General features: G+C 37.3%; 1 protein-coding gene across 4 annotated transcripts in view; it reads left to right on the top strand.

Annotated features, from left to right (window-relative positions):
• LOC136858757 (uncharacterized) overlaps positions 1–12913 on the top strand; it is a 125905-nt gene that overhangs the window by 47930 nt on the left and 65062 nt on the right. For all 4 annotated transcript variants that reach the window (XM_068225684.1, XM_067138534.2, XM_068225685.1 and 1 more), the window contains one exon: positions 8001–8306. In XM_068225684.1, coding sequence (XP_068081785.1) covers positions 8001–8306 — 306 coding nt within the window. The remainder of the gene's footprint in view (positions 1–8000; positions 8307–12913) is intronic.

Below are 12913 nucleotides of genomic sequence, written 5' to 3'. Positions count from 1 at the left end.
CAGCAGTGCCAATGCACTATGAGAGCTACGGTATGTCTCATTTCCAAAAATAGGTGCCTGCCTGGCCATCAAATGATGTAGATGTTGATTCCCATAGGGAACCTAAAATATTTGTCCTGAATGAGTAAATTTATAATACCAATATAATGGTCCGTTATTGGACATTATAAATTTTCCAGCTAACTCAGTCTTGGTTGCCTGCGTTTCTCCCTCGTGTGCTAAGTTAGGTTCATCAGTTGGGACTTAGCACACCACCCAAGGAGGAAGGGGGTCTGAGTTTGCTCTTGGTAAACTGTCAGAGTGTAGTAAATAAACAAATAAAATTCAGTACATTGATGGAATCTTATGAGACTGATGTGATGATAGGAGTAGAATCATGGTTGAGAGAAGGGGTGGGTAATAGAGGAGTATTTCCAGAAGGGTATACAGTCTATCGTAGAGACCGAGGAGATAAAAAGGGTGGGGGTTGTTTATTCTGGTGAAGGAAACTTATTGTTCACATGAATGGTTTACCGATGAAAGGGATGAAATATTAGGGATAAAATTAGTTTGTGATAATATGAAGGAGGTGGGAATTATAGGAACATACAGGCCTGGAAGAGAGGAAAGAGACATGGAAATATTTGAGAAAATAATAGATTATACTCATAAAAACAATAATAATGATATGGTAATAATTGGGGGAGATCTAAACTTGCCTGAAGTTGAATGGAATGGAGCTGCAAGTGAAGCCCATGAACAGAAACTGGCAAATAAGTTAATTTGGGAGGGAGGATTTACACAACTAGTACAAGAACTGACTCATCTCAACAACTTACTTGATGTATTCTTGGTTAAACCATGGGAAATTGTTGATAAAACTGAGGTAATTGAAGGAATAGGTGACCATAAGGCTGTAATAATGGATGTAGGACTTGTACCAAAAATGCTTAATAAGAGGGTCACACAAGATAAGAAATTATACAGAAAAACTAAAGTTGATGAATTTGGGACTTACCTTAAATCACAATTCAGTTGTTGGATAAGTGAAGGGAGTAATGTGGATACACTTTGGGCTAAATTTAAAGGAATCATTTGGGAAGGAGAGAAGAGATTTGTACCTGTTAAGAAGGGTAAAATGACCTCAGACCCTGTTTATTACACAAGGGAAATAAGAAAATTAAAAAGAAAATGTAGAATAGTAAACAGGAAAATCAAAGAGGGTAGGGAGAATAGAGAAACTAGAAAACAGCTAATGAGGGAACTGAATAGAGTGAAAAAGGAAGCAAAAGAGAAATATATGAATGGCATACTTCAAGAGGGTAATGACAATCAATCAATCAGTCAATCCTGATCTGCATTTAGGGCAGTTCCCCAGGTGGCAGATTCCCTATCGGTGTTTTCTTAGCCTTTTCTTAAATGATTTCAATCAAATTGGAAATTTATTGAACATCTCCCTTGGTAAGTTACTCCAATCCCTAACTCCCCTTCCTATAAACAAATATTTTCCCCAATTTGTCCTCTTGAATTTCAACTTTATCTTCATATTGTGATCTTTCCTATCTTTCTTACTTTTAAAGACACCATTTAAAGATAAAAATTTCATTGTTCCGTGTTGAAATGATTGATGTTAAAAATTATATAATTGAAAAGGAGGTTCAACCTATTCAATACTTAAAAGAAAGAAATGCAGTAATCACATTCCTATTTAAATGGGACCGGTTTCGACCTTAGTCCAGGTCATCATCAGCCGTAAAAACATGTACAATGTTTATGAATATTGGAGGTCAGTTTCACACTCTGATAGGCAGGAGTACAAGTACTCATTCATTTATACTGATTTGCGTCGTATATTTTTATATACGTACTTAACTTCCCGCAACCGTGACAAATTCTGGACCTTCAAAACATTCTCCACTCTACTTTGGCGTTCGACCGCAGCGCATGACCTTGAATGTGCCGTGCTGATCACCAGGAGCTGGCGGCTTTCTACTACAAATCTATTCGTCTGCGACTTCAAGTTATTTTTGATCTTCGTATATTTGTTGATAGTGTTGTGACTTTGTGCATGACAGAATGTGGTGTCGTGTCTTTGTGCCTATCAGAGTGTGAAACCGACCTCCAATATTCATAAACATTGTACATGTTTTTACAGCTGATGATGACCTGGACTAAGGTCGAAACCGGTCCCATTTAAATAGGAATGTGATTACTGCATTTCTTTCTTTTAAGTATTGAATAGGTTGAACCTCCTTTTCAATTATTTAATTTTTAACATTTAAAGACACCACTCAAACTTATTCGTCTACTAATGTCATTCCACGCCATCTCTTCACTGACAGTTCAGAACATACTGCTTATATAAATGGTCCGTTATTGGACATTATAAATTTTCCAGCTAATGTCCAATAACGGACCATTTATATTGGCATTATAAATTTACTCATTTGGGACAAATATTTCAGGTTCCCTATGGGAATCAACATCTATATCATCACATACTGCTTAGTCGAGCAGCTCGTCTCCTTTCTCCCACGTCTTCCCAGCCCAAACTTTGCAACATTTTTGTAACGCTACTCTTTTGTCGGAAATCACCCAGAACAAATCAAGCTGCTTTTCTTTGGATTTTTTCCAGTTCTTGAATAAAGTAATCCTGGTGAGGGTCCCATACACTGGAACCATACTCTAGTTGGGGTCTTACCAGAGACTTATATGCCCTCTCCTTTACATCCTTACTGCAACCCCTAAATACCCTAATAATCATGTGCAGAGATCTATACGCCAGGGGCGGTTTCTCCATTAGGTTGCAGGTTTGCGCTACCTCCATTAAATGTGTATGTTTATTTTAGGTAAAGTTTTATAATTTGGATTACTCAACTACTGTATTTTCATTCAACAAGACAAACCTTTCAAGAGCTTGAAAGAGCAAATATTGACTGCAGGGTACTTTACAAGCCGGTACTCTTAGATGTTCACTGCAGGAACCGGAAAAGTTTGCAGCGGGAAGTCAACCTGTGGTAGGACGAAACCTGGGCTGCTCGAGGGGGCGCGGGGCTGCTAGAAGTGTGCTTTTGGGCTGCTAGAGGGGTGCGCGGGGAGAGGAAAAGATAGGCGTGGCTTCTTATGCATTGCTTAAATGGAGGTTTATCAACCTGGCTCCTCCTACCACGGCCGACTGGAACCCTCGTTGCGCTAAGGAGCTAGCTAGAGCGAAGCGTAACCAACTACTAGCAATGTCGCTAGAGCCCATTGCTGCTCAATGTGAGATTCTGTTATAGAACAGGAGTGTCATCTAGCGACACCGGATGGAAGTTCATCTGCTGGATCACGGCCAGTTGGATCCCTTGCTGCGCTCCGTAAGGAGCTACCTAGAGCAGGATGGCTAGAGCGACGCATCAAGTCGGTCGTGGCTCGATATATAATTAATGGCTCTAAATTTGAAAATGAACACCGCCATTCCTTTCAGTATAGTCGTGAGCTTTGTTATGTGTGTACAAAGTAGCTTATTGATTTCATTGTGTAAACATTCGTGTCAGCATGTGTGTTTTTATTATTGTGCGTTTTTATCAGTTAGTGGTATTTTGCCAGATCATGAATTCGGTGCAGTTTTTAATGTCTAGGCCGTTTCCGCAACGGACTACCGATGAAAAATCCGAGGTGAAACGAATGGGTAGGCCCACGCAACGTTTCATTTCGAAACCAGATATATTACAAAAGGATATTTTTCCAATACCGGAATTAGGCTACCTCAAAGTGTTTCATTTCAATATGGTAAAAGAATTTTTAAATTAAAAAATGTTAATGCGTTGTAGTAATATTCCTGAAAATAGAAATGTAAAATGTTTGTTTTATTTTTAATAATAAAAAAGTATTGTTGATGTATCTAGATTTGAAAATTAGCCTGTAATCATATTATATCATTGGTAAAAATTGTGCACCACTGAACTTTTAAACCACCAGCCGCCACTGCTATACGCTTTATTTACAATCCCATTTACGTGATTACCCCAATGAAGATCTTATCTCCCTACCATATTCCTCAGGAACTTCATCTCAGTGGCCTGAATTTTCCTCTCATTCCTTGCTGTCAAAGTCCAAGTCTCTGATGCATACAGTAATATAGGGGTATAGTACATTTTGTACATTATCTCTTTACATTTTGTAGGAACTTCTCTGTTCCACACCAGGTTCCTTACATTCTGGTAGAATGCATTTCCCACTTGTACCCGTCTGGTGATCTTCTTATCCAACATTACATCTTGTATTATTTCACTTCCCAAAAATTTTAAGTATTCAACAACCTCAAGGTTTTGTCCCCTGATACTAACAATTCCTTTTCCTTCTCTTTATCCTCTTGTCACTGTTTTGCTCTTCTCCACACTGATTTTCATACCATATTTCTCAATATTGTCATTTAAAGCCTCTAGTTGGGTTTGCACTTCTGCATTATTGACTCCCTAAATCAGTCTCCTACCGGGCGAGTTGATCATGCGGTTAGGAGCGTGCAGCTGTGAGCTCGCATCTGGAAGTTAGTGGGTTCGAACCCCACTGTCGGCAGGCCTGAAGATGGTTTGCCGTGGTTTCCCATTTTCACACCAGACAAATGCTGCGGCTGTAATTTAATTAAGGCCATGGCCGCTTCCTTCCCATTCCTAGGCCTTTTATATCCCATCGTCGCCATAAGACCTATCTGTGTTGGTGCGACGTAAAGCAACTAGCAAAAAAATCAGTCTCCATTCTCTTAACATCTTCATTTCCATTACCAATGTGTCCATTCAGAACATATTACTGTATTACCGGTATTTCAGCATCACTCTGATCATACGAACAGCAGTGTCTACCTTAATTTGCATAATCTTTTTTTTCCATTTAGTACTGTACCTCACAGATATCTTCAAGTTTCTAGGCAAAATAATTACTACACAGGGGCGTAACATGGCAAGCCTGGGTCTTTAAGGGGCCCCACAGACTGCTCACAAAAAATAAAAGAATATACCCTAGCCTAATATCACTCTGCCTGGAAATGGTAAGGATGATTTTGTAGAATCAATCAAAATAATAATTATTTTTTACAATGTGTACACTTACCTTTGCTGTCTCTTGCAACACTGCCGAAACGTTCTTCAGGAAAGACCTGCACCAAATTATTTTAAAATAATTACAGAAATGAAAATTGATACCAAAATATTTTAGTTAGGAAATGATACCTTTTTGATATAGTATTATGCACCTGACATCAAGGGTGGCCGTACCTTTTGTGCTGAAGTGCTGCAGTACATTGTCTGTTTGAAAAATGAATTACTACAATCAAATACAATGCAATGAAAAAGACACCAGCCAAAGAATAACAAATCATTCAACTTCCCTCACCACCAGGTAACTAGTTGTGTGCTCCACACCGGGTGCTGTCTGTGCAGATCACAGCTCAGTGAGAATTTCTAAGCCTTTTTCCAGAAAGAAGAAACTTTGTCTTTTGCACATGCGTGCTCAACTTTTCCAATGTGCTGTGGAAAAACAGCCAAGACATCACTTCACAGCGAGTCTTCGTTCAACCACACAGAGGCAGCACTGGTCACACCAGCATTTCAACCACAATGAGAACGTGGCAGGTGGCACCTTCTTGACTCAGTGGTAGTATTTAAGAGGAGATCGTTCAAAGCAAATAGGAAAACAAAATACTGTAGAGGAAGCAATCAGCTGTTCCCGCCAGGTCTTTTAATACTCCCAACTTGCCTATTCCATAGCCACATTTGTAAATTTATGACCTATAAAAATGTACTTTTTAACTTGTCAAAATAGGGACATGATATTGTGTTTTCCTTTAATTACAAAATGTCTAGTTTATAAATTTCATTATAACAACATTACATGTAATTTTGCATTATGATGTTGATGGTTTTATTTCAATGATTTTGATAACATTGAGGAGAAGTTCTGCCTTTGCGCGCTCACACCAAGTGTTTCTGAGTTTGTGAATGTTCTGTCATTGCAGGTGTTATTGTGTGTTTAATTAGTTTTGTATGAGGAATGTGTATATGTGTTGGGGTTTGTATATTTGTTCAATATGAAAAACTCATTGGAGAGCCTCTTGAAAACCACATATGTTTTTAAATATTTTTATTTTTTGGAGGGGGGGATGGGTTACAGCAAACAACTGATTTTCTGCACCAGCTGCCACTGCCTGACATAGTATTATGCACAAATTTTGCAGACTATTAAAGTTATGTCGCACAGTTTTTGGATAACGCTGTATAATGCCAATAAGAATTTGTATTAACAATCAGTCAACTTAGCTTCAAACTTTGCACAAAGTTAATAATAGGTTTGTTAATTGTGCAGTTTGGCACTTTTAAAACTTTGTTTAAACAGTTTTTCATTTAATTTTATTAGTATATTTTATGTGTTGTAATCGAATAAATTACTATAAGTGAAACTTCGATATTGGTTACAGAGTATAGTTCTGTAGTTACTGAAAAAAAAGAAAGCTATTAAAGTTAAGTACAAACTTCTAAGCTGCGCATGGTTGGCAGTTCAGCAGCTTAGCTCTTAAAGCATGGAGGCAGTCAAAATGAAACCTATTAAACATTATTTTTAATAATCTTACAATAATGAAAAGTCCCTTTTTTAATATAACTTGACAACATATTGCATTACTTCCTCCTGTTATAATTAAATTTACATTAAATTATTCATGGGTTTTACATTGTATTTGAGAAGGCCTGAATTATTGTTTTAGGCAGGTGGGCCATATCACATTCGTTACGCCCCTGTTAAAACACCATTCCTCATTTACTGGTGTTTAGAAGAGATTATCGATGAGGAATCAGTATAACCACTGCTGGTGGAACAGAAGAGGGAAGATGAGGAACAGCGAAAACAAGGTCATAAGAGAGACATAAGGGAGGAGAAAGCAGATTCTGCAACCATCAGGGAAGATATGAGAGACCAGGAAGGAAGGGGATATCATTAGGAGGGCAGGGTTAGGCTCTGGTCATGGGGGACTCTATTGTTAGACATGTGGGGAAAGTGTGTGAAAGAAATTTAATCAGGGTAAAGTGTTATCAAGGAAATGGGTTAAGGCAGATGTTGAGGAAAGTGGAAGGGAAGGAGGGCAGTAAGGAGAAAGTGGTAGTATTTCATAATAGCTCCAATAATGTAAGGCAATCAGGAAGAGGTACCAACACAGTTGGGGATGTGTGGGATCTGGTTATGTCAGCACAAGAGCAGTTTAAGGGAGTGGAGATTGTTATTAGAAGGATGATGTGTAGGAGAGTGATCAGGAATCTAAATGTTTGAGTAACTTTTTGCATCCACTCATGGGTTAAAAGTTTTTTGTTCATGCCACCATGAATCACATGTTGTACTATGGACTTTCCTTTCTTTAAAACTCCACTGACTTCAAATAAGATCAAACCTATCATGTTAGGCACATGAAACTAGTACACTAACTGTCTTTCAAGGTCAGGAGCTATTTTTAACTGCTTAAGGGGACTTATGCCAGCCCCGTGGTGTAGGGGTAGTGTTCCTGCCTCTCACCTGGAGGCCCCGGGTTTGATTCCCGGCCAGGTCAGGGATTTTTACCTGGACCTGAGGGCTGGTTCGAGATCCATTCAGCCTACATGATTAGAATTGAGGAGCTATCTGACGGTGAGATAGCGGCCTCGGTCTAGAAAGCCAAGAATAACGGCCAAGAGGATTCGCCGTGCTGACCACATGACACCTCGTAATCTGCAGGCCTTCGGGCTGAGCAGCGGTCGCTTGGCAGGCCAAGACCCTTCAAGGGCTGTAGTGCCCTGGGGTTTGGTGTGGTTTGGTTTTTAAGGGGACTTATATGTGAACATCATAGAAATGCTCCAATATTTGCTTATATTCATGGTACTCCTGCTAGTGAAGTTTAGAAGTTTAGAAAAAAAAAAACAGGCAAATTCTAACCTAGATTCTCTCTATTTTTCTTCAGTGTTCTAGAGTACTTTTTTCTAAATTTATATTTAAATTACTTTTTTTAAAATTTGTTTTTACAGATAACAGTACATTGCCAGAAGACTGGGAGGTGTTCATTTACATAGATGTTACAGAACTTCCTAAACTTACTGTGTACTGGCAAGCAGCTCCCAGCCATCTTGGGATGACATCATATGTAGTGAATCTGATAAGTGTGGAGACCGGTAATGCAGTTGTGCCTGCAAGGAGATTTAGTAATCCTACTGGAGATAGGAATATGTATACAGTCTTTGAAAACTCACTCAAGGGAGAATTCTACTTTACTGTTCAGCCTGAAGGGTGTAAAACATTGTGCCGTGTGTCAACATCTCCAAGAGTCAACATAGGTTAGTACACATTAAGTGGAACATTTATCACCCTACTTCATGACTGCTGCAAGGTATTTATTATACTAGCTATCTGTCTGAGGGCCAGCCCCATGGTGTAAGTGTAGCATGCCTGCCTCTTACCTGGAGGGCTTGTGTTCAATTCCTGGTCATTCTAGGGATGTTAATTCTGTACTGAGGGCTGGAACAGGGTTCACTCAGCCTCACAAGACCAACTGGGAAGCTATTGGACATGTGAAGCAGCAGACCCGGTCAAGAAAGCTAAGCAGTTTGGCCGAGGATGTCATCATATGCCCACCATGTGGTACTTCAGTATTAGCAGACCATCTGGCTGGCCAGTAATCATCTTGGCAGGCCAGGGCCCTCATGGGTTGTTGTGCTACATTTAAAAATAATTCTTTAGAGTTGTTCAATAATAATAATAATAATAATAATAATAATAATAATAATAATAATAATAATAATAATAATAATAATAATAATAATAATAATTGTACCGGGAGGTACACCTCAACTCCATGCATTTAAATGAAGCGCCTTCAAGAACTCTATCTAGCACATAAAAATATAAACAACTAGTACAAGAAGTTGGGACGTTGATCAACAGATATCACTACTAAAGTGATAGAGTAATGTGTTATTTTAAGGTTTCCTAAACTGACTGAATACCTTTTTTTTTGGTGTATCACTGTTTGCAACACTATTTCAATACGTTGAAGGTTAGGTCAAATGTTCCACCTTTACAATACTAAGATTCTTTATTAACTAAATATTTACATGATTTTTAATTATATCGGGACATGTTTCGTCTACCTTGTAAACATCATCAGCCATAAAAACTTTTGAGAAAAAGCTACAAGGACAAGGACAAAGTAACACATTAAAATAATTCGGGTAACCGAATATGTCATTTAAAATGGTGAAGAATTCAGAACTGTTTTGAGCACATTTTAAATGACATATTCGGTTACCCGAATTATTTTAATGTGTTACTTTGTCCTTGTCCTTGTAGCTTTTTCTCAAAAGTTTTTATGGCTGATGATGTCTACAAGGTAGACGAAACATGTCCCGATATAATTAAAAATCATGTAAATATTTAGTTAATAAAGAATCTTAGTATTGTAAAGGTGGAACATTTGACCTAACCTTCAACGTATACTCACGACAATACGGGCTTTATAATGAAGTTTATTTTATGTAACACTATTTCAAGTTTGGATTTTTCTCCACAGATGTCCCTATTAAAGAACTGATGTCATGCACTCTGGTGCGAAGTGGAATAACTAAGAATTTAAAGAAATTTTGTGTTCATAGGTTTTCTGAACTGAATTGTTTTTCCTTGTTTTTGATACTTCAAGGTTTGCAACATTTCTTACTCATCCCGCTAGCTTTGAAGTCTGGCCAATCAGTAATTTTGTGCATTTATTTTTCTGCCAATCATAGGCTTCTTGTAACTTTTCGACTGTCTAATAAACATGAGAGGGTGTGTCTGGTTTTAGTCCAGAGCCTTCTTGAACCTTCCTCTCGAGTATAAAAGCTGACACTTTTTCGAGTTAACTTGTCTTATTGATCGTCGCATTACTGAGTGTGTGTGTTAAGAGAGGAGGCGGAGGCCTCATTCTTGGGCGGGCAGAACATCAGCTAAGGTAATGGCCACCATTTTTCTATCTCAGTAGTTATCTCCACAAGATGATTCGAGAGGACGGTTCCTATCTTTAACTATGTAACTATCAATTTCCTTTCTTCTCATGTGAAAGGTCAAGTAAGTTGAAAGTACTTAAACTGAAAACCAGGGATAGAGAGTGCATTATCCTCACAAATTCCCCTTCAATTAATCTTGAGGTGACTATGATTTTATAACTGTTTTTCATTCGTAAATTGTAAATTAACTTGTCCATCTAGTCACCTTGGGTAGTTTGGAATTAGCCACTGCATCATCAGGGCCACAAGCTCCAGTAGCGTTTTAAAATAAAATAAAATAAAATAAAATAAAATAAAATAAAATAAAATAAAATAAAATCAAATCAAATCAAATCAAATCAAATCAAATCAAATCAAATCAAATCAAATCAAATCAAATCAAATCAAATCAAATCAAATCAAATCAAATCAAATCAAATCAAATCAAATCAAATCAAATAAAATAAAATAAAATAAAATAAAATCAAAAACATTTTATTTATTTTCCCTGTTGCTGTTTATTCTCTTCTTGATTATCTGTACAGATTTTGGAAAAGGATCAAACACTACCCCTGGTAAACTGTTCCACTCCTTCACGCCCTTCCCAATGAATAAAAATTTACCCCAATCACTTCTGCTAAAATTCCTTCTAATTTTATACTTGTGGTCAGTCCTGCTGATATAATTATTTTCCAACTGAAGCCTCTCACGGATATCTCCCCATACTTCTTCTCCTGTATAGGCTCTATATAATCCTATAAGTCTAGTTTTCTCCCTTCTCTTACTTAAAGTTTCCCACCAAAGTTACTTTAACATTTCTGATACACTACTGTTTCTCCTGAAATACCCTGTTACAAATCTTGCTGCTTTCCTCTGCACACTATCTAGTTCTTTTATTAGGTAATCTTGGTGAGGATCCCAAACACTGTCAGCATATTCCAATAATGGATGAACCATACTTAAGTAACTTTTTTCTTTTAATTCTTTGTTGCATCCTTTAAGTAGCCTCATTATGACATGTAACGATCTGTATGCTTTCCCAACAATGTCATCCACATGACCCTTCCAATGCAAATTACTTTCAAATCTCACACCTAAGTATTTGCACTTGCCATCTTTTGGAATAACTACTTCATCCAAAGTATATTCAAATTCAGTTTTAAAACTCTTGTTTGTAAATGTTGTAACAGTTGATTTGCCTCCATTAACCTTCATATTATTTTCTTCAACCCATTGTTGGATACTCTTAAGGTCCCTTTATAATTCTGAACAATCCTTAATGTTATTTATTTCCATATAAACAATTATGTCATCTGCATACAATCTTATTTTTGATGTTATATTATTCCCTAAATCATTTACATGTATTAAGAAAAGTAACGGACCAATTTTACTATCCTGTGCAATTCCCTTCCAAACTTTCTCTTCCTGTGATACATTATTTCCTACTTTGACTTTCTGAACCCTTGAATTTAGAAATGTTTTTATCCAATGTGTAACTTTTACATCCAATCCTATTCCCTCCAATTTCTTTAATAATATTCCATGTTCCACTCTATCAAAGGCTTTGGAAAGATCTATGGCTATGCAATCTAACTGGTCTCCTGAATCCAACTGATCTGATATGTCCTGGTGAAATCCCACCAGTTGTGCCTCACAAGACAATTTCTTTCTAAATCCATACTGGCTCCTCATGAACCAATTTTTATCATCACATATCCCTCTGATGTACTTTGATATTAAACTCTCCAGTATTTTACAAACTATACTGGTCAGGCTGATTGGTCTGTAGTTCTCTGGTTTCCTTTTATCACCCTTTCCTTTATAAATTGGTATTATTATAGATTCCTTCCATTCCTTTGGTATTACACTATTATTTATGACATAGTCAAAGAGTAATTTTAAATAAGGCACTATGTACCACCCCATTGTCTTGAATACCTCCCCAGTAATTTGATCACTTCCTACTGCTTTTCCTTGCTGAAGCAGTTGGATTTCTCTGAAAATATCTTCATTTTTTAATGAGAAGCTTCTTGTTTTCCTATGTGTCTCTCCCTCTCTCTCTCTTCTGTTTCAGTTTCCAACTCCTGACAATCTTCTACTAAATCTCTGAATTCCCTACTAAACAGATTTGCTTTCTCTGTATCTGTTAAATAGTGTTCACCCCCTTCACCCACCATTGTAGGAATTTGGATCCCTTTTTCTTTTTGATTCCTGATATATGAATACAGCTTTTTCCATTTCCCTTTGTGGTCATTACCCTCTTGAAGTATGCCATTCATATAATTCATATAATATTCATATACTGTAATTAATTTCAAGGAGTGCAAGTGTTTGCCTCAATACATGTTGATTTTTGGGCCAGTAATTGAACCTATTATTTTCCACGAAGGCCCAGTAGAATGGTTACTTGATACCCCTGTATAAACTTAAAAGACAATTAATGTGATCTTGTAAAATGTAGGTCGTGCGTAGAGAGGCCTAAAAGTGTAACTTTATTGAGCAAAGTTGCCCTAATCTCTAGTGTAGAAGGTAAAGGTTGCCTTAAGTAAGGCTGTAAGAGTTTGGGAGCGCAGTCTCCTTGGTAGAATTTGTAGAGCATATAAGTCTCTCTTTTGTAATGTAATAGATATTTGTGTGGTGCCTTTGGAAGGCCATAACTTTTAACCTTGGGAGCGAAGTGCTCTTGAAAATTGTGATTTAGAATTTCCTATGAAACAAATTGGGAGATTCATCTCCTAGCCTATCTAACTAAGCGCAACATTAGTGATGTTGGGATCTTTGTAAATTACGAGCTTCAAGCTCAAACTGTAACTTACCAATGAAAGAAAAGAGTGGTTGCATCGACAAGGCATTAGCCTTTAGAATATCGATTGATTGATTGATTGATTGATTGATTGATTGATTGATTGATTGATTGATTGATT

The sequence above is a fragment of the Anabrus simplex genome, chromosome 1 (assembly GCF_040414725.1).
Source record: "Anabrus simplex isolate iqAnaSimp1 chromosome 1, ASM4041472v1, whole genome shotgun sequence".
NCBI lineage: Eukaryota > Metazoa > Arthropoda > Insecta > Orthoptera > Tettigoniidae > Anabrus > Anabrus simplex.
The sequence above is the reverse complement of the archived record's forward strand: the minus strand, read 5'-3'. Positions and strand labels throughout refer to the sequence as shown.